General features: G+C 40.2%; 2 protein-coding genes across 9 annotated transcripts in view; one reads left to right on the plus strand and one right to left on the minus strand.

The window, feature by feature from the left end:
• Nucleotides 1-6,831: 6,831 nt before the first annotated feature.
• Nucleotides 6,832-22,309, minus strand: part of LOC140339749 (uncharacterized) — a 19,547-nt gene continuing 4,069 nt past the window's right edge. Inside the window, exons 1-8 of one of the 5 annotated variants that reach the window (XM_072424604.1) lie at nucleotides 12,175-12,208; nucleotides 11,355-11,455; nucleotides 11,139-11,230; nucleotides 10,951-11,050; nucleotides 10,565-10,657; nucleotides 10,195-10,298; nucleotides 9,355-9,460; nucleotides 6,832-8,771 (exon numbers count right to left, since the gene is read on the minus strand). In XM_072424604.1, the coding sequence (XP_072280705.1) occupies nucleotides 7,678-8,771; nucleotides 9,355-9,460; nucleotides 10,195-10,298; nucleotides 10,565-10,657; nucleotides 10,951-11,050; nucleotides 11,139-11,230; nucleotides 11,355-11,388 (1,623 nt within the window). In that variant the 5' untranslated portion in view covers nucleotides 11,389-11,455; nucleotides 12,175-12,208 and the 3' untranslated portion in view covers nucleotides 6,832-7,677. Of the gene's footprint in view, nucleotides 8,772-9,343; nucleotides 10,146-10,194; nucleotides 10,299-10,564; nucleotides 10,658-10,950; nucleotides 11,051-11,138; nucleotides 11,231-11,354; nucleotides 11,456-11,939; nucleotides 12,114-12,143; nucleotides 12,209-22,309 lie in introns of those variants that run through there. The other 4 variants (XM_072424606.1, XM_072424607.1, XM_072424605.1 and 1 more) reach the window with 4 other exon arrangements.
• On the plus strand, nucleotides 12,491-21,684 carry LOC140339739 (uncharacterized). Of its 4 annotated transcripts, none has more exons than XM_072424573.1 (9): nucleotides 12,491-12,699; nucleotides 15,571-15,728; nucleotides 15,912-16,764; nucleotides 18,048-18,145; nucleotides 18,272-18,371; nucleotides 18,675-18,788; nucleotides 18,952-19,019; nucleotides 19,530-19,626; nucleotides 19,987-21,684. In XM_072424573.1, the coding sequence occupies exons 3-9, from the start codon at nucleotides 15,921-15,923 to the stop codon at nucleotides 21,333-21,335; spliced, it is 2,670 nt and encodes an 889-aa protein (XP_072280674.1). In that variant the 5' UTR covers nucleotides 12,491-12,699; nucleotides 15,571-15,728; nucleotides 15,912-15,920; the 3' UTR covers nucleotides 21,336-21,684. The 4 variants fall into 4 exon arrangements, with proteins under 4 accessions (XP_072280674.1, XP_072280676.1, XP_072280675.1 ...); XM_072424575.1 differs by having other exon boundaries at nucleotides 15,912-16,755; XM_072424574.1 differs by lacking the exon at nucleotides 12,491-12,699 and adding an exon at nucleotides 13,258-13,335.

Here is a 22,309-nt window from a genome sequence, read left to right on the forward strand (position 1 = left end):
GCCTCAACCTCTCTGTGCAAAGCAAAGAGTTCTCTGGTAGTGTGACTTTTCTCCCCCAAGGACACCAGTTTCAGCACTGCCTGGCAACGCGTGTGCTTGAGGGAGCTGTAGTGACGTGCCCACTTAACTACAGTGTCCTCTGTTGCTGGCCTTTCAGGAGGAGTGTCAAAAAGAGAGGGGTTCATGGTAGAAGGAATGCAGGAGGAGGAGGGAGAGGACTGGGGTGGCCCATGCTTTCCCACCACACCCCTCGGCGGGGGTTCCAGGTGCTGTAAAGCCTTTTGCAGACTACCGCCCACTGAGCTATGCAAGGTCACCTAGTGAGCGATGAAGGACAGGTAGCGTCCCACTCCGTGCCTGGTTGTCCAGCTGTCCATGGTGACGTGGATTTGGCTGGACACCGAGATTGCCAATGCCCGGGAGATTGTCACAGCTCCACAAGGCCAAGTGGTGGACCCACTGTGTCACCAACCCAGTGGGTTGAGACGTGCACGGGCGCAGGATCTAAGCAGTAGTTTGGTCTTTTCCAGAGCCTCTAGAGGTGAGGTTGTTGTGCAGCAAGCTACTGTCAGGTTGCGCCCCCGTGCCCGCCAAGGCAGGTGACTGCTAACAAGCAGGAACCAAAACATAGAGCCAGAGGGAAATCCAAAAGAGTAGTCAAACGAGCCAAAGGGTCAAGGCAGGCAGCAAACAAGGGTAGTCAGGAAAAAGGCAAAAGGTGAGGACAAGCAGCAAACAAGAGTCGTCAGGAAACAAGCCAGAGTCAGTACACGGATCACACTTGAACAGAATGCAGGAGCTGGAGCAGTAGAAATCTGGGAATAGAACCACAAGAAACTCCTTTGTCCAGGCAACTTCCTGTTGCCAGGTCACTTCCTTGAAAAGGGGGTGTCAGGTAATGGGAGTAGATTATGTGAGCCAAAGACACCAATCCCACCAGCAGAGGGAGTGCTGGTGATGAGATGTCTCGGGTGTTATTCAGATGCCAGCCAGCAGAGGGAGTGCATCTGCGGAATACCCTGGTTCTCTGAGGCAACGGAGCAGCTGACAGAGAATCACCTGACCTGGACCAGGAAGTGTGCAGAGAGCTGGATCCAGAGGCAGAGATGGTGACCTCGACCTGCGGGTATCTGTAACAGAGATGTTATCCATTACATGTCCATGTAAACTGGGTACAGCTGTGCGGGAGAAGTAGTGCCTGCTATGTATATTCCACCATCGCTCGGCACAGGCCATCAGATCACGAAAGGGAGCTGAGTCCAAAAGGCTGTATAGCAGTAGCTGTAAGGCCAATAGTTTGGCTAGACATGAACTGAACCTCCTGAGACATAGTAGCAATGAAAGTTGCAGGCCGAGAAGGAGTCAATTGAGGTGGAAGAAGAGACGATGACGTGGTTGCACCTCCTTCAAGAGAACGCACTGTTCTCAATAAATGCGACCCTGGCCGCATTAATTGAGAAGATCCCTGGGGCACTAGAGGTTAAATGGAGACAAGTCTCCCCATTCAAATCCTCCAGTGCTCTGTGTTTGGATGGGGAAAGGAAAATCCTGATGACACTTGAGCTGTCATCAGGGTATATCTTTCCTCAGCCAATCACAGAAAACTAGAGGTGATGAATGGGGAAACTTATCCCCATTTAACCTCTAGTGCCCGGGAATCCCACACTGACAGGAGGATTCCCACGGCTGTAAAAAAATAAAAGTTAGTTACACAAATCACACACATTTAATAAATTACTTTAACATTATTATTTTTTTTAACATATTTTTTTACACACAAATTTGCACCGCAGAATCCGGTGTTTTTCAGGTCGGGTCTATCAGAATTCGAACTGGGTACAGCTGTGCAGGAGAAGTAATGCCTGCTATGTATATTCCACCACTGTATTTATTTTACAGTAGGACAGAAATTTAACTGTACCAGTCTTCTTTGGTAAATAGAAACAGGTATCAAACACTAAAATATCTTTATTTATTTTACAGTAAGTCGGAAATGTAACTGTACCAAACGGTCTTCTTTGGTAAATAGGAACTGCAATTGATTTTATTAGTGTCTTCACTAATATACAATATAGATAACACTAAATGTGTTGACTGCTGACGATTCAACAAAACTGACTAGCTATGCATGGCATTACAAGTAGCAGCAACCACAATTGTACCTTCAGTGCATGAGCAGTCAATGAACAGTACCTAAGAGTATATTACACACAATATAACTTAGAATAAATGTGCTGACAGCTGACAATTTCACAAAACTGACTAGCTAGTAGCTCATGTAAAAGTAAAGATGTCTACCTAACCTATTCTACATACACAATATCCTATACTAAACAGTATTACAGTATATATGCCTTATAAAACACAGAACTATGCAGCTAACAATTAATTAAGAGGGCTCCTACACTGTTCCTGTCACAATACACCTCTCTCTCTGTGTCTATCCTCCACACAGAACACAAGATGGAGTGACTAGCCCCTCCCTCCTTCCCTGTATAAATATGCCTGTGCTCAGACCCCTCCTGATTGGGTGTTGGGCAAATGATTCGCTCCCAGACGCGATTCCCTTCTAAATTTCTCGGCGTTACTGCCCCTTGCTTTTTCACTCGTTTGTTCGGCAAGAACACGTCCGCATGGGGAATCACAAGGCCTTTCTCGCTTACATGTTCGGTAAGCCAGAAAGTCCTGATTCGCCACAAGATGGAATCTACAGATCTCGCTTGCTCATCCCTACTACAAATGAACAGAGGAGTTGTGTATAACAGTGGTAGCAAATCAACATGAGTGAAGTATGTTAAAAGAAAACTACAGCTTATTCAGCAAATGTCAGACTAATAAATAAATAAAAACCATGACAATTTATTCATAAAAGGAATAATTACATAATACATTCAAATTCCAATATGTGACAATATGACTTTTAGAATGAGACAAAGGCAACGACAGGTGTCAAGTACTGCATACCATACAAGCAATCTTACTAGATTAATCCCCCCCCCCCCATTTCACAAGCCTGTCCAGATAAAATAGTAAAAATGAAAATGCGTATGTATTTATATATATTTAAATCTATTTTGACATACACACACACAAGAGAAATCACTAAATGTTGCTAGATACATGTATTATAACATCTTTGCCAAATATATGATTTCTCTAAACCCAAACTATAATGAAATTTGAATCAAATGCTTTTGAACATTTTTTTTTTTTGGATTCATAAAGTTGTGTGATGAGATGACATATTATAAAGTGCTAATTAGTACAGCTTGATATGAATTAGTTTGCAGTGTTGCAACCAGTCCAAAAAAATCGTAATAAAACAACAATTTGCAGCCAATCTAACTATAAATTAACCAATTTTCTGAAATAGTATAACGTAACTTTGTATGCCTTAATTCATTGCTATGACATCACCATTGACAAAGCTTAACAGATGCACCTACATTGCCTAGCTGAAAATGAATCTCCTTAATTGGCGAATTCTAGACCCCACTTCTCATTTATCAATGCTGTAAGCTGGCAGACGAGCGCACCAGCACTCATGATTGGATCTCAGTAATATGTTGAGCCCCCCAGCCCATAAATGCACCTGATGAGCTTCGGCTCATTTGCTTGATAAATCTACCTTAACATGTCTGCCCCCCCAAAACAGCTCCATTAATCGTTCATCCTCCATCCTATTTTCAGCCACGTTTGCTAAGTGCAGCAAAGGTAAGAATAAGTAGTAAGGGCAAACTGATCTCTTTAGACCTTTGCCACAAAAAAGTGGTTATGTGGAAGCTTGGTAATTTAGTTGCAGACAAAACAATGGTGGCTTGGGTTACTTGTTGGCTTTGTGGACATTTGGAGACCTTTCCACTCTAAAACAAAACAAAGTACTTAAGAGTTTATTACACATATGTAACCAGAGCTGGAGTACCAATCATGTCCAACTGGTGTGTTTCGTTATTGGGGCGCCTGCTCCACCAATACTGCTAATACATTTAGGACCATGAGTGTGCAGCTAAGTTACCCAAGTTGTACCAGACCCCCAATTTCAATAATGGTAACTAAAATTAAATGTAACCTATTAAAGATGTCCAAATTAGAGGTTTTGCAGTAAGATAACAATTTGTGAACGTGACATGATTCCCCTAAAAAAAGTCCATTAAAGTCCATAAAAATTTCTGGGACCCCCTTCTCTCTATTTATTCCCATAAAGGTTTAATATAAGGGTTTAATTTTAACACTGGGGAATTAGTATAGAGGTACATAATACGCCTTACTCATTCCCTAAAAGGGTTAAATATATCTAATAATAATGAGTCACAACTTTAATGTTAAAGTATTTTTAATATTATATGTAGGTGGTTTGGGTTTAACTGTACTTAAAGCAGACCTTAACGCTAGTTTTTTCTTTACATAAAAAGGTGGACATCCCTTATATATGAAGTAAAAATATTTTTAAATATTACTATTAATATTTAAAAAAAAAAAAAGAAAAGGGTAAAGCACCTTCCATTTCGGTCTTGATCACTCTTTGCTGCTCCATCTGATCTCGGGCATGTGCAGAAGAGGCATTTTCCTTCACTGATGGGAAAGAGATGTCTCATGCATGCGCACTCTTATTTCCCCCTTTTACAGTGAGGTACGTCACCCGATTTTGCACCTGCGCATTTACATGTCACATTAAAAAAATCATAATTTCACATACAGGATCATGTCACTTAACATCATCACCTTACAGTAGATGATAAAGCAATATTACTTTTTTTTTCTTCTTTAGACTAGCCTCTGAGAGATTGTCCATTTACTTGGAAAAGTATCCATGTATAGAAATAATATAATCAGGGGTAATGTTGCTATAAACCAGTTATTTACTTTTTTCAGTTTTATTGTTGCCAGCAATAGCCATCTTGTTTGAAGAATGGACTGGTTTGAGCCTTTCTGCTCTCTGTTCCAACTGCCATTTTGGTATTGATGTAGGCGTATTGTCATGGAATTCCAATACAACATGGGAGTAGTGGCTGGAAACTAGGAGACCAACCACTATTATTATATTTATTATTAAACAGGATTTATATAGAGCCAACATATTACGTAGCGTTGTACATTAAATAGGGTTTGCAAATAACAGACAGATAAAGACAGTGACACAGAAGAAGGAGAGGACCCTGCCCCAAAGAGCCTAAAATCTAAGGTGGGGGAAGGAACACACAATAGCAGGGGAGATATTTATTGGTGGGAAGTAGTGAGGGTTTCAAAAGACAGAAGATGGGTAGGCAAGTTTGAAAAGATGGCTTTTAGGCTCTTTTAAATGAGGAGAAAGTAGGAGCGATCCAAATAGGACGTGGAAGACCATTCCAGAGAGTCGGGGCAGCTCTAGAAAAGTCCTGGTGTTGTGCACGTGATGAAGTTATGAGAAAGTCATTAGTAGGTCATTGGAGGAGCAGAGAAAGTGGCTAGGAGTGTATTTTTTACCAGGTCAGAAAGGTAAGTGAGACAAAAGCTGTGGAGGGATTTAAAGGCAAAGCACAGAAGCATGAATATGATTCTAAGGTGAAATGGAAGCAAATGAAGAGAACTTGAAAGAGATGCAGAAGAAGAGGAGTGGCAGGAACGATAGATAAGTCTACATAGGCATTAAGTTTCATCCTTTCTCCATAGAACAACAGCATTGTCTGTTTAGCATTTGTTGTTGCTGGAAACGATCCATATTAGTCATTTCCAAAGACAGTTATCTGGCATTTGTACAAGGCTTAAGACTAATTTTAAATTGTCATTGTTGACTGCAGCCTTGATGTTATATGTTAGCTTTATACCACAAGGCAAATTCAACCCAGCTGGGTCTTCTTCCTAGGTCTTGATCATCAGAGAACAAGTCCCTTTGGCCCTACCACAGAAAATGAATTGATTCTTATATCCAATCAAGGAATTTCCTTTACAATATAGTTTCTCTTCATTCCAAACTAGACAATTAAATTCTAAGATGTGAGCAGCATTAAATGTAGATGTTATAGGTAAAGTGAAATAAGAACTCAATTTTGTGTAAAGTATTTTACAAGTAGAATATATGGGCAAAAGTATGTAGACCCCGAGTCTGAGTTAAGGGGTTTCCAGTGAAAGGTTTTGTTTTTAAACAGTTGTGCAGGTCCAACTTTTGTTTCAGCATGACTACTCTTGAGAACAAAATCAGGTCCAAATGACATAGTTTGACCTGATTAATGTGGGAGAACTTGAGTGGCCTACACTTCAAACCAATTGATTGCCCTTGGACATATTGGACTTACAAATCCTCTTTTGCCTGATTGGGCATACATTCTCAAAGACACAATCTAAAATCTTATGAAAAGCCTACCAGAAAAGTGGACGCTGTTAAGAGTTGAAAACAGTAGAATGATGGAGAACCCTGTATTATTGCCCATGATTTTGAATGGTCAGATGTCCTTAACTATTGGCCACATAGTAAACCTGCTTTGCATGAAACCAACTATCCATTATGTTTTGAGTGTTTAAGCAAGGAATTACCATCAAATTGTTGCTACTTCAAGGAAATGCCCCTTGTGGCATTCATCTTTAATCATGGCAGAAGAAATATTTCACACAGCTGAGGATGTGCACTGTTGAGTTTTGCTTCTTTCTCCTTATGCTTATCCAAACCTCAGTCCAATGAAAAGTAGTAGCTTATGTTCTTGATAGGTCAAAGAGAGGTTGTGGCGTGGTGGCAGGTTAGATTTTGACTTTGAAGTTAAGGGCCTCTGGACAACCCTAGAATCTAAAAGGTCTCCATATTCTGAAGACCAACAGTGGTTACTGAAGGCACCACAAGGTAACTACACAGCATTGATGTTATTTTTGATACATTTTAGACAAGGTTGATTTTTATTGACATGGTTCAGGTACAACAAAACATGTAAAAATGTAATCTTTCCAAAACATACATTAAAGATTTCCATACAGAAAACAAAAAATTATATTGCGATCTGTGGCATAATAAAAGAAGATTCAGCTCATTGAATAAATATTTTTTTTTAAATTCAAAGAATCAAACCTTAAGCATCATATTGAATTTATGTAAAAATGTTCCATCTCTAATTTTAGAAAAACAGAATCGTATTTAGAAGCCTTCCGCACAGCAAAATAGAGACAATTTCTGGAGCTTTTATACAAGGGGGCTCCCATTGCCATGGACAACCCAGTGATGAGAAAGGATCCACCTTGGTAGGTTCCACTCCATCATAGAAGACAATGAGCAGCACAGTGATTGCATCACTAAATCTTCTGAGTCTAATAAAGACAGCCGTGCCTTGGACTATTCTGGATTTACATCCTCAAGGCTCAAGGCATGACCTTTTCAAGGCTGCCTTGTGTTTGTTTAAAAACATGTTCTTCTAGATCCAATAATGTGGCAGACAAAGCAGATCAAATACAACTCATGTTGTGTTTTCTGTTTGAACACATGCATTTCTACTGTATTCACTTGCGCAACACCCTAGGTGTGAAAGTTATGTCACCAAGGATGATGGGTTCGAGGTCATTGCCTGCATCAACAAGGCCAACAATGACATTCTTCCCAATTCAAACAATGGATGGCTGGGTAGAGCACCCTTTTCTTTATGTGACAAGCAGGAAAATCTCAACCTGAATTTGAATGTATTACTATGCCAAAAAGAAACTCTGCATCAAGGGTCATCATTACTTGAGACACCCTGACAAAGAAGTTTCTGTTCCTGTGTGTGAGCCGAGATGACAAATGAGCGAGTACTTCTTGGAAAACTGTTTTCCACATTCAGAGCAGGAATATGGTTTCTCCCCTGTATGGACTCTTTCATGTCTTACCAGAGTAGCTCTATCCGTAAAACACCTACCACACTCAGTACACGAGTATGGCTTCTCCCCTGTGTGAATCCTTTCATGAGTAACCAAAACAGACTTCTGCGTGAAGCATTTTCCACACACGGAACAGGCAAATGGTTTTTCCCCAGTGTGGCTAGTTTTGTGCTTCACAAGGTGAGACTTTTGAGTGAAACACTTGCCACATTCAGAGCAGGAAAAGGGGTGATCGCCCGTGTGAAGTCTCTGGTGCTCCACCAGATATGACTTCTGTGCAAAACTTTTGCCACATTCAGAGCACGGATATGGACGATCACCCGTGTGGGACCTCTGGTGTCTAACAAGATTTGTTCCAGAGGAGAAACATTTGCCACATTCTGAACAGGAATATGGTTTCTCCCCAGTGTGAATTTTTGCATGTTTTGAAAGTGTCACCTTCATGGAGAAACATTTCCCGCATATAGAGCAAGAAAATGGTTTTGCCCCTGTGTGAACAGTTTCATGTCTGATAAGCCCTGACTTCTGAGTAAAACATTTCCCACACTCAGGGCACGCATACGGCTTCTCCCCTGTGTGAATTCTTTGGTGTCTGATGAGAATTTTCTTACAAGAAAAGCATTTTCCACACTCAGAACAGGAAAAAGGCCTCTCGCCCGTGTGAGACCTTTGATGTGCTGTGAGAGTTCCCTTCCGGGTGAAACACTTTCCACATTCAAGACAGGGGAATGTTTCTCCACCTCCATGGACACTGTGATTGTGAACCACAGATGAACAATCACGAAAACTCCCATCCTGCTTTGAATGGGATGATAAATCTGCATGGCTAGGCACTGGATGGACCTTTACGGTAAAGGAGTTTTCTTCTGAGGAATCCAAAGTAAAGTCATCATTATCCAGTTCACCATCTCTAGTTGTGATGGGAAGTTTTCTCATGTTGCATCTTCTGTATCGTCCATCTTCAGGAAGAATATAAAAGGTAATAAAAATGTTAAGATAATAAATACAATTAAAATGAAAGATTTAATTTTAGCCATTGCTTTTTGCTTTGTACTTTAGGACACCATAGGTTAGAACTATGGTGCCTGCAGAAAGAAATAAATAGGTGGCTTGTGACCTGCTTGAGCAATACAGCATTCAGTCAAGTGTGATACACCATTTACTGGTGCTGACATATTATGTAGCATGTACAATGTCCATAGTCATGTCACTAACTGTCCCTCAGAGGTGATCACAATCTAATGTCCCTATCAGAATCACAGTCTAAGTCCAATTCTGGGTTGAACTCAATTAACCTAGTAAACTATTTTTGGAATGTGATAGGTAACCCATGTAAGTATGAGCAGAAGATACAAACTTCATACAGATAGTGCACTAGCTAAAATTCAAAGCTTATACCCTAGTAGTGCGGGGTAATGGAACTACCATATTGCCTTAATTCAAAAAGCTTCCATCTATTACAGATGCTAAAAGTTTTAGGATGTTCCCCCAAAATAACCCGGAACATTATTGTATGGTTATGTATTCTCACATCATAGTCACCTGTGCCAATCTCTGAAGGAACTCCCTCCTTGCATGGCTCATCCCCGCTCACGTAGGACTCTTTTATTTGTATTGCCTCCTCTTTAACTTCAGTCAGATTTTCCTCCTAAATAACCAGAAAAAAAACAGTAGAATATACGAAGAATAAACAAAGCATTTAGGAGTCCTGTCACCAAATTGTGAAGGAAAAAAAAACACTTTAAATGCTTACAGATTTCTTTTACATAAACTATTTTCTGGTCTGCATTAAGACTTTTAAATTGCTGGGAAATTCCACTGGGTCCATTCCCCTAGCACAGACAGAGATACTCCTCCTTCCTGCCATGTTATAGCCCTCGTCAGTGAGGGCTATAATTAATGTCTGTGCTGGCCTGTCTCCTTCACCACTCCCCTTACCTCCTTTATATGTAGCTGCCAGGGGAGGAACAAAGGTGAATACTATGGAAGTTATCTGAATGACAGCTCTGGGTCTGCTAATATCACGTATAGGTTGCTGGTACTTAGCAACATGTTCAGAGCTTTTGGATGTCTGCAGGAGTCTGCCTCATATAAAGGGCAATAATCACAAATTGCCTCATTGGCTGACTCGACTGGAGGCTAATATAATTTAAGGACTAATGCAGAAGGGGAAAACAGAACATAAGAACACCACACTATTAGCCCCATTTGGGCTCAACCAAATCATAAAAAGTAGACAAGTGACCAAACACAAATAGAATGCAAAATAGTAAACATAAATCCTCATAATGAGGCCACATCCATTTCAAATGCTAATTTACTCTCATGTATTTTTACAATTTACTCCCACTGTGTTACTCTAATGATGTCCGTTCCATCTACCTGATTGTCCTGAAATGTCTCATGATTGTTTTTTGTGGATTCCCTGGAATAAAGAGAACTGGGACATTTGGGTGCTTGACTTGGGTTTCTGTTATTTTGTCCACCTGTAGAAGACACATAAATAAGCATGTGTAAAGGTAAAATGTTCCATAAAACATCATAGATTAGTTCACGCAGGCAGCTTTAAAGGAATGTCAGTTTCTTTATAAGGAGCCGCTGCCAAGAAGTGTGTCTTGACCAGAGCAGAGCATCACTTCAACTACTCAGAGATTTGTAAGGTACTGATTAAAAAAGAAAGAGGAAAGCTAAAGTAAACTAGATTGTTCAAAGAGAATCTGGAAATTGTTTCTGTGTAGTGTTTATTCCTCACCTGTGCTAATCTCCACAGGAATGTCTTCCTCCTTAATCCTCACATGTTCTTCTTCTTCCTCAGCTTTGACATCTCTCTGAGAGTCTCTGGGGTCTGTAAATAAAGATGAGAGTGAGGCCCCTTGTATTGAGATGTATAAGATGCCCCAAATACTGTGTGGGGGGGGGAAGCTGGTCACATCTCTCGGCTGGTGAAACACAAAGACATGATGTGAGGAGGAGACCCAGAGTCTAATAGAGGCTAATGGATCCTGACTTCCTCAATAGGCACATACTGTCCCTCCATTACTATCTGCTAACAGAGGAAGAGGGAGAAGAAGAGATTGTTGTACTGACTGAACAAGGAGAATCGGGGACTCTTTTCTGTATTTATGGTTTATTCCTCACCTGTGCTAATCTCTGTGAGGATTTCCTCCTCCTTACACTGATCAGCACCCATCACATATGGATCTTCTGCTTCAACCTTCACAATATTTAGGCTTTCGTCCTGTAAAAGATCAATACAAAATACTTTTTTTAGCCACTACTGATGAAGAAGAATATCACATATAGTTAGGACCCTCAGTCCCAGCTACCTGATCTTCCTGGTAGATTTCCTGATCCTCCTTTGTGGAATCCTTGGAATACGGAGGATGGAGACATATCTCTGGGGAATTTCTGGACCCATCTGAAGGAAAGACACACACTGACTGAATACATTGTCTCTTTGTCTTTATATCAGAGGATGTGTGTATCTAAGTGGATCCTCAATAATCCTCTCTCCTTTACAAGAAACAAAAGTTTCCTCTTACCTGGTGATTTGAGGGGCCGCCGGTTCTCTGGCATAGTGTCCTTCTACTGATCCTTGTATACTTAAAAATCAGACTCTTGAATACTCCTGTCCAAGTCAATACTGCAATGAGAAAGTTATGGACATATTAAGTAAAGACTATCTGAGACATACTACAAGAGATAATCAGAGATGACAGAGATACTTCTAATTACAGTTATAGACAGAGGAACCAACATGAGACAGCTCTTTTATAAATCAATGTTCCCACCACTGACAGCTGAAGACTGAGGGCCAAACCCCAAATGACCACCAGGTCTCCACAACTTGTCACTATTAAGGTTTTCTATTCGCTTTATGCTCCCATATGAGGTTAAAGCTTACAACCTTCCAGGAAATTTGAGAGGACACTTCCCTGTCATTGGATAAACGGCCGGTGTGCTTAGCGGTCTCCTGGCCATGGCAGCCTATGTTTTGCAGACCATCTAGTAGAACATTTTACCTATTTGCAAAATGGAGGCCAAGGAACTGTTCAAGGGACACTTGTACCTATGTGGACTTTAAAAACCAAACCTGTAACTTTCCCAATACAATTCTGTAACAGTACCTTAATCACTCCGAACCTAACTTCCTAGTCCAATAGTTATAACCACCAACCCCAGGGGAGCTCCCCATTTAATGTTCAACACATCAAAGGACAAGGTTTAAAGGAAAAATTATTTGTAAGGGTGCCATCCAGTCCACAGAAAGTGTTGGAACCCCCTTGTCTATTTTTCTTTTTAAAATAAAAGGGCATTACAATTATGATTACCCCCTCACTGTGCACACACTCACAACCTCACCGGGAAGCTTTTCTCACCCGCCACCAACTGTAGGCTACAACAAAATGGCCGCTGACACTGCTCATCGAAGACAGCGCTGTATTCCATTAAAATGTAAATAAACCATGGCCAAATATAAATTAAAGATTTATAAATTAAAAATGTAATCAATAATATTATTATTGGTCCTAATTTTCAGAAAGACAGCTTGTAATGTGCACTTCAACAAAAAGGCCGCCGCCATTTGCAGGAAGAATATTATCCAACTCGTCCTCTAGTGCCCGCTCTATTTTATACAGCGCTAGGCGGGATCTACTAAGGTGGAACAGTTGCTTCTGCTATGCGGATCATCTGCGCGATCCCTGACAGCCCAGCTGTTTCTGGTTGCTGTGGAGACGTGCGGGCACAGAATGAAAGGAAAAAAGTCAGGGAGACAGGCGGCCATTTTGTTGCAGCTCAAATTGGACACCTAGAAAATCAAAAGCAAGATTGTATTGTGGTTTCCCGTGATCTGTGGATAGAGAATGGGTGCCCAGTGAGGAGGAGGTAATAATGTCGTTTTATTATAACAGGAGGAAGGAAGAAGGGGGTTCCAGCATTGTCTGGGGACCGAATGATCCCTGAATGATAACATTGTTACTATACATAACATTTTTACTATACATTGTCTACCGTTTTATGTAAAGTACATTTTTTAGTGATAGGTCCACTTTAACAAATCATCCCCTCACTCAAAACAAAACTCTCGACTAGATAGGGGGATAATGTCACCTCAATAAATCATTATCTTCCTGCAAGTCCTCTTATTTGTAGGACATTACACAGTGAGCTCCTCAGGGACAGGGGAAAATAGTGTTGGGGATGTGTCCTCCAGAAAACTGCTACCCACCTTTTTTTTAGCAATGTAAAAATACACCTGACAATAGATGAAAGAGTTTGTGGGATTAAAACTCTGCAGCCAACCACAAATTGATGGACTGGTGACCTGACTTTTCTTGACTAGAGCTTAGTAACTTACCCCCCCATAGCCTGCAATTGGCTATTAAGGGAGAGGCAGCAGACTGATTTTATCCCTTTCATTTCTCCATCCATTTCCCTGTCCTAGCATTTTGGAGCAACCCACCACCAAGGGACAAGGTAGACCTGTGACATAATGTGACCGGACAGATTGCCCCAGGAAAGGTAGGTAGAAAGAAAAAATTGAGGGATGGGTTTGCAGAGAAAATGATATGTTAGAATTGGTCAAAATTGTAGTTGGGTTTAAAATAGAGACCTCTCTGCGGACTATTCTTAGAAAGTAGGGACCCCTTGAGGTTTGACAACTGTTTCCCTTGGCAACTGCCAGGACCCTGATAGCAGACTCTAGCTTCCAGCTCCAAAGTTATCATAACAACATCATAAAGAAGCCTTGTTTTGTTTACATTGTCTTTTACAATTACCTCTTGTGCTATAATATACACCTAGGAGAACATTTAACTTTTTTTACAATATGTGCTGATAAAGTATTAGGGACATACCACCGGTTAATTTCTTTTGAACGGTCACATCCCTATCAAATAGGTACAAAATATTTGGTGAAGAACACCAATTTATATGGGACTTTAAAGGCCAAAAACTATATATGAAATCACATCACCTTATTAGTACATTATTAAAATTTCACAGGAATATAAACATTATTTAAAAACCATAAATGGTACACTGGACTCTCCAGTATCCCTAAGTGGGGTACAGCGAACTACTTTCTCTATACCTTTTGTGGAAGCTTCCCCTTAATCAGGAGAAAAGAGATCTATAATTATGATAAACAAATACAATCAATTTCTTCATATTTTAAATTTGAGCAATAAAATTACATAAAAATATGTGACCACCAGGTACATTGATTTATAAAAAGGATACTGTTTTATATGACTATTATAAAACAGTATCCTTTTTATAAACGAATGTACCTGGTGGTCACATATTTTTATGTAATTTTAGTTGACACTGAAGATAAGTGTTCTTTATATGGCTGTGGAAATTAATCACTATATCCAGAGGGTAATCTGTGCAGTAGAGCACCACACGGTTAATATTGGTATGATTAACTGAGGATATATGTATCTATTTTATCTACCTGAATTTCTCACCAGTTAATTTATTAAAGATGTAGCACTTTTTCATGGTTGGCCTATGGTGTAAATAGATATGTTTAGAAACGCAGCATTAATAATTTATTGATTGGACACTCTATGCTTTATTATGGTATTAGATCAGGCTATTGCAAAGATACATTTTCACCACCTGCTTATACCACTCTAGAGGTGAGCCATACACATGTGAACACCAGGTACATTGATTTATAAAAATTATACTGTTTTATTTGTCAATATTGTTAAAATTTAAAAGATAAAGTAGTTGGCTGTACCCCACAGTTGGGATTCCCCAGTTGGAGTGTCTAGTGTACCATTTATTGTTTTTATATAATTTTTATATTCTGTGTGAAATTTTATTATTGTACTCATAAAGTGATGTGATTTTTTTATAAATAGTTTTTGGTATTGGCCTTTAAAGTCCCATATAAATTGGTGTTCTTCTTCGAATATTTTGTTCATATTTGCTGATTATATAAGGTTTGGTTTTGCTTCCTGTTGGAGGTGCATTTGTTCTAGGGTGGAATGATACCCAGGATGTCAAGGCTGCTCCCCAACCCCTGGATTCATAGAAAAAAAAGCCACAGGAACTAATATAACATCACCTATGGTAAAGAATCTGGACTACTTGACATTTGACTATGGTAGGGACATTAGTTTGTGAGCCCTTTGATGGACAGTTAGTGACATGACTATGGACTTTGTAAAGCTCTTTGTAATATGTTAGCGATATATAAATACTAGCTATTAATACTAATCTATGCCAGGGTTCCCCAGCGCCAATTCTCAAGGGTCAAAATCTGCATTTCTGGTATTTTTCCAATGGACAGAAGGAAAAGGTTCACAGCCAGACCATTCTCTCAAAATGCAGCCTCCCTTTACAGACCCCGACAGGAGTCCAATTATGGACTCTTTCAAGTTTTCAACATGGTATATTACCAATATATCTGGCTAATACGCCAAAGTTTATCTTTCCAGATAAAATGATGTGGGTGCTCCTTTTCCCTTTTTATTTTTGTTGCTAAACCCCCACTGGTTGTTCTTGCTATTTTCCATTGTTACTATTCTGTTGTATGTACAAAATTCTTAATAAAAACAGGTTAAAAAATGCAGCCTAAATGTGGCCTTCAAGGACTGGAGCTAAGGAGTGCAGATCCTCCCAGTAGACACTCTTATTGTTTAGCTATACCAAGTTCAGGTTGAGCGTAATAACCCAAATATCTCTTGTATGTTTCGACATAACAAAAAAACCTTTCACACATACACACATTTTTGCCTACAGGGTTGGAGAAGCTGTGAAGAACAAGACAATAACCACCAGGCCTGTAGCCTGAGTAAAGCTATGGTAAAAATTCCTCAACACAAAGCATTTAGGATCCAACCCCCACCAACAAAAGAAGACAACTTGTGAAATTACCAGAAAGACACCTTTGAGAAAAGGTATGTCTGCTGGTTTTAATGTGCTGGGTTCCCCAAGGAGGGTGGGATGGACCTGAGCCTGGAATTAGGTTACAACCTAATAACAAAGTATAGAAGAAAAAAGCATGAAAAATTGAGAAGGTCATTAATAATATTCATAATAAACAATCCAATAATAACTCTGTATTCCCCTTGTATTTGTAGGTGCCAGTCATGCCATTTTGTATTGTCTCAGGCTGCTCCAGCAAATCTAATAAAACAACGTCATGTAGGGGAATAATCTTGCACGTCTTCCCTCGCAGCATTGACAGGATCAAATGTTGGCTGCGTCAAACAAGACAGGACTTTGGAAACCTCAACAAGTTTGCAAAGAGAGTGTTGGACGGCAAGAAAACCGATATTTTCAGGTTATGTTCTGAGCATTTTACACCAGATTGCTATGTTACAAACATTTCCAAGAAGATCTTGAGAGACGATGCTTTGCCCACCATATTTCCAAACAAAGAAGTGATCTTGATTCCACGTTCCAAAAAAACAAGAGTGGAATTTGGCATTAATGGTGCCAATAATCTAAACACAACTGTGAGTAATACCCTTGTAGATACTGCCTTCATGAAGAATGTGAAGCTTGGCACTGGAAATTTGGCTCGAGGTGATGGAATCCTTGCCTCACAGCCATCAAATGCACAAGACATTTGCAAGGAGGTTATGAGTACCAACTCTGATCCAGAAGAACCAAATTATATCCTTGAAGGACCCTCGGTCTGTAACAACTTTCCTGCATTAGAGGGAAACTCCCAGGGACCTGATAAACTGGTTTATGAACGCAAATTTATTGTGTTTGAGTCTTGCCTGGATAAAATTCTTAAACAAGTGTCATGTGCTTGTGGAGAGAAAATTTGCGCCCTACACAAAGTTGTACAAGGGACATATCTGCGCATCACTGGGATGTGCCCTTGTGGCCATAAAAGTCTTAGGTGGGACAACCAACCTATAAAGGCTCAGAAAAACCATGTTGGAGCTTTACCATCTGCAGGAGTCTCCCAAGGTAATAGAGGTAACTACAACAATATTAGGAAGGTGGCCGAAGTATCATCATTCACCAATCAAAATGTCATCCAGTTAGTAAACATTATCAATCAATCCTGATGTCTTGTTTTGTACTATGTCTCTGTGGGACAGCCATGTTGGTAGCATTGGTGATCTGGCGACTGGTAAAGTAATGAAAAAAGAGGGGGAAGAGAAGACATGGAAAAAACACATATCCACAGAATGCAGGGAGATTCTTGCACTAATGGGCCTCATGTACAGCCTTCTCCCCAGCAAGGAGAACAGTGGGCAATTTCGTGGTGACATCCCCAAATCTCACTCTGAATCATCTCCTCCTGTGTGATTTTAGTATTTGTCACCTGCTACCCCTATTTATAGTACAACACTGTGTAATAAGTTGGCAATATATAAATACTGTTTTTTTAATATTATTATTTTTTATTATTATTATAATAATAATAATAGTCAGAAGCAGGATTGCCTTAGATTAGCTTACCACGCCTAAATACCACTAAAAGGCTTAATGTGCAAAAAGTCCACTGGTATTTTTTAGGAATTTAGGACATGAGGAATTTTTCAGGGTAACTTGGCTCACTTTTTGAGTTCAGGTCCACTTTTTTACATGACACAGTTTTCCAAGTAGAATGGGTTTTGTGATGTTTGCTTACTTTAGTAGTTTTTAGTTTTAGAAGTTTTTACGTTTTTTCTCTCTGATGGATAACTCGGACAGCTTAGTAATTAGGAAGAGGAGATTTCTGTTATTCATTCTCTACTTTGTCTAACTTTAAGCTTTAACTATTGAGCTCTGTATACAATCAGATAATAAGAATTTGAAAATTTGTGAAATGACAGACAGATTCAAAGCTTTGTTCAGTTATGGTATCTTATAGTATCCCATCCGTTTAAAGGTTCTATTGGGCATCCGCTGACCCCTAGGTTCCTGCCTAGGCAGCTTTACAGACGATCAAGCACTGATCACATCTGCATATTTCTTTACATCAATTGCCAATAGTGAGATTTTTGCATATGTGGGAGCAGCTTGTCCCATAGGCAGTGGAACACATCCTTGGCATCACAGTCGTTCCCACCAGTATAAATAAAGCACCCTTGGTGGGATCTGGTAAAGGTTTCACCTCCAAGGTTAGATGCTTAGATATCCTGGGAATGTATGTTTATAAAGTAATCTGAACATTCGGTTATTAAGATCAATAGGTTTATGTCCATCATATCAATACCTCTAGAATATGACATACGGATGCTATATTCATTCATTGTGTGGGTTTACTGCAGATGGGTCCAATAAGAAAAATACCCCAGAGAGATGTCCTAGTCCTCTTTGTTCCCAGGACTCCACACAGGAAGACCAGGACTTCACAGAGAAATATCAAGTAAGCTGAGTCTCATCTATCTAATAGTGGTACATTTACTGTAATGGGATCTTGCTTTAGATATGTACTTTAGTAATGAGATTCTCTATGGTAGATTTTATTAAAAGTACTCTCTGTATTATATAGAATGAAGACCTGAAGATTATTAAAGTTGAAGATGAAGACGAGATGTCTGTGAGTGATGATCCAAGTAAAGAGGAGGAAATCCCTCCAGAGATCAGCACAGGTGAGGAATAAACACCAAATCCTGAAAAAAATCCCAGATTCTCCTTGTTCAGTCACTACAACAATCTCCTCTTCCCCCCTCCACCTCTGTCAGTAGACAGTAATGGGGGGAACAGTATGTGCCCAATATGGGGTCAGGATCCATCAGCCTCTATTAGACTCCAGCTCTCTTCCTCACATCATGTCATTGCGTGTCACCATCCAAATGATGTGATCAGTCTCCCCCCACACACACTCTCTGGGGTCTCTCATACATCTCTGTACAAGGGGCTTCACATTCAGTTCAGTTTTGTTTTTTTTGTAGAAACCAGAGCCACTCAGACAGATGTCAAAGCTGAGAAAGAGAAGAAGAAGAAGGAGGAAGAAGAAGAATGTGTTAGGATTAAAGAGGAGAAAATTCCTATAGAGATCAGCACAGGTGAGTAATCCTTTACTTAGAGAACCGGTAGCATTAGTCTGTCTGTTAATGTAATCAATGGGGTTTTACCATGTCCGTACTATGTAAGCTTACATATCTTAGAACAATGTACTTACATTTCCTCTGATTGGGTAAGAGGCCACCATTTATGAATATCTTACAGGTTCCCTGAATAACAGAAATACACCAGAGAGATACCCCAGCCCTCTGAATTCTCAAGATGCCAAAAAGGTAGGTGGGACAAGGATAAAACAGGAAAACTTTTCTGTCTAGGGCTCCTTCTCAGTGGGATCTAGCCCTCTAAACCTCTTCCCTCAAGTGTCCCTGTTCTACAACTGCTGGTCTGATTTCATCCTCCTCAATGCAGGACCAGTAGTCCCGTATTGTAGGTGAGGATGCTGATGGCCTGCCCACAATGTGAAGTTCAGATGCTGTGACGATTTCTGGGAGAAAAAGGAATATAGTAAGTAAACTTCAATTTTACACCCCCTGGTGGACATAAGGAAGAATTTTACTGTTGCAGTATGGAGGTAGCCCTATTGCAATGGGGAAAATGTTTTTCTTCTAATTTAGCTTTACTAAAACTGACAATCAGAGTGCATCAGCGATCTTTACCTGCAATAGATCCGATAGTTTGGACCTTCCACGACCAAGATAGAACTAGGTATACTTTAGTGTATATGCCCATATAGTGATTGTAATAGCAATACCATTTGTTTGCTATTGTTTTGTGTTATTCAGGATAAAAGTCGTGTTAAAGTAGAATTGAAAAAGGAAGATATGTACGCACAGGGCAATGAACAATGTAAAAAGCAAATTCCATCAGAGATTGGCACAGGTGAGTTATAAACACTAAAGGCATGGTATAATACCCAGTAAGGAGCATTAGTAATATCTTGTTTTTATATGGTGCCAGCATATGACACAGTGCTGTACAGAATCGAATCAGGTCTCCAACTTTTCCTCAAAGGAGTTTCCAATCTAAAGTCCAACATAGTCTAAGGCCATTGGGGATAAGATGGGAAGCCAATTGTCACAAATGTCCTGTGAATGTGGTATGCTTTCTTCTTGTGTATGTGCTATATATACTCCATACAGATACTGTCCTAGCCAAGAATTAAACCTGGGACCCTAATGCTGCAAAGTAATAGTGCTAGCCACTGTGCCGCTGACCTTATTTTGATTTTGTTGGCTTTAGATGGACGATACACAAGGTATGACACACAGCAACGTCCCATGATATCCGCAGGTGGCGAAAAGGAACAAGAAGACATCACGTCAGATTCTTCAGAGGATGATGAACGCATGTCTGACTCTTCAGAAGGAAAACCCACCACTGGAAATCCTAATCCAGTTCTTTATAAAAATTTTGTCTCTGATAGAGAATATCTACCTGGTCGGCCCAAACTCCCCACCGATCCTACACCTGATGGTGACGGAGAAACGGTCTCATGTTCTAAATGCGGCAAATGCTTTACCCAGCGGTCAGATCTCATTGAGCACCAGAGAAGTCATGGGGTGGTAAAGTCATTTTCTTGTTCGGAATGTGGGAAATGCTTTATAAAGGAGCGCTACCTAATTGAACATCAAAATATTCATACAGGCGAAAATCTTTTTTCATGCTCAGAATGTGGTAAATGTTTTACTCGGAAAGGAAAACTAATTGTACACCAGAGATCCCACACGGGGGAAAAACCATTTTCATGCCCAGAATGCGCAAAGTGTTTTTCTCAGAAAGCAACTCTCATGAAACATGAGAGAGTTCACACGGGGGAGAAGCCATACTCCTGTTCAGAGTGTGGAAAGTGTTTCACTGGAAAGGCTATACTCTTTACACACCAAAGAATTCACAGAGGGGAGAAGCCATTCACATGTCCAGAATGTGGCAAGGGCTTTAGGCAGAAGTCTGACCTCACTAGACATTGCCGAAACCACACAGCTGAGAAACAGTATTCCTGTTCAACATGCAGCAAAAGCTTCCCAGAAAAATCCCTTCTAGTTATTCATGAACGAGTTCACACCGGGGAAAAGCCATTTGCTTGTTCTGAATGCGGAAAGCTTTTCTCCCAAAGAGGAAGCCTCATTTCTCACGAGAGAATTCACGCACCGGAAAAACCATTCTCTTGCTCAGAGTGCGGGAAGCGATTCACCCAGAAGCAAAATCTCATTGCGCATCAAAGAACACACACAGCCGAGAAGCCGTTTTCCTGCTCTGAATGTGGGAAATGTTTTACCCAAAGGGTAAACCTCATCTCGCACCAAAGACTTCACACAGGTGAGAGGCCATTCTCATGTTCCGTATGCGGAAAAAGCTACACTAACAGATCTCACCTTGCCACCCACCAGATTGTTCACATGAATGAAAACCCATACTCTTGTCCGCAGTGCGGAAAATACTTCACCCGCAGGGGTAGTCTTATCCAGCACCAGAGATCGCACACTGGAGAGAAGCCATTCTCCTGTTTGGAATGCGGAAAGACGTTTACAAGGAAAACTTCACTTATGTCACATCTGGGTTCTCATAGGTTACAAGAGGTTCCAGTGTAAACTAAACAGGACAAAACTTCTGTTATGGTTGTGGAATGACTGTAAAGCTTATTGAAACTTTCTGCCCTGTAAATGAAAATGTTTTTTGAGGCTGGCTGCTGACATCCCACCCTTTCCACTATACACCAACGAACTAGTACCTATCTATAGAAGACGCCTTCCTTTTTGACTCCCTGAATTCAAATAACCAGATTTTTGATTGGGGCAAACCACTAGAAATTTATTCTGACATGCATTGGGTCCCCCACATTTAGATTAATATCTGTGACCTGAATCTAGGGGAATAACCTCTTCTCTCAAATGGTATATCTGGCTGTTACTTACCCTCAATCAAAACAAGAAAGGAAAACCCCTAAACATCTTGTATACTTCAGTCTTTGATTGCCTAATCTTTAACAACACCTATACAGCTAAAAAGCCAATCTCAAAAGATTTATTACTATCAACACTGAAACATCCATCAGTTTACCCTTTTCCACCCCCTTTCTACCTCTGATCCGTTGCTATCCACGTCTCAATTTTGAGTCTCAATCTCCCGAGGAAGCCTTAGGATGAAACGCGTTGGGCACTTGGGACAAGTAATCGTACACCTTGGTACTCGTGTGATATTGTAAACACAAGTCCAATAGCAACCACTGTAGGATAAAATATTTTTTGTTGAATAATAGAAATAAGCCTAGTAGGTCTATGTTGGAAATAGGACTTCAACGGCTTCAACTGAATACTCCTAGATTTTAAATACTCATTTGCCTAATAACCACCTGGCCGTTAAACCTGACCATGTTCGGGGTAAAAACACTTGCAAAAAGTGTTAAACCCGAACTTTTCTCACCAGGTGGTTAAAAATATAAACAAACGTTATATTGCAATCCGATTGTCATACATTGTATGACAATCCGATTACAACTGAAAGAAAATACTTACCCTGTCCCCGCAGCTCCTCCAGCAGCAATAAAAAATTTGCTATTGCTGCT

Source organism: Pyxicephalus adspersus, chromosome 10 (assembly GCF_032062135.1).
Source record: "Pyxicephalus adspersus chromosome 10, UCB_Pads_2.0, whole genome shotgun sequence".
Taxonomy (NCBI): Eukaryota; Metazoa; Chordata; class Amphibia; order Anura; family Pyxicephalidae; genus Pyxicephalus; species Pyxicephalus adspersus.

Coding starts and splice junctions, on each gene's coding strand:
- LOC140339739 (XM_072424573.1), top strand. CDS start 15,921: ATGCCATTTTGTATTGTCTCAGGCTGCTCCAGCAAATCTAATAAAACA. Junction 18,789..18,951: donor TCCTATAGAGATCAGCACAG/GTGAGTAATCCT, acceptor AATATCTTACAG/GTTCCCTGAATAACAGAAAT. Junction 19,020..19,529: donor ATTCTCAAGATGCCAAAAAG/GTAGGTGGGACA, acceptor TGTGTTATTCAG/GATAAAAGTCGTGTTAAAGT.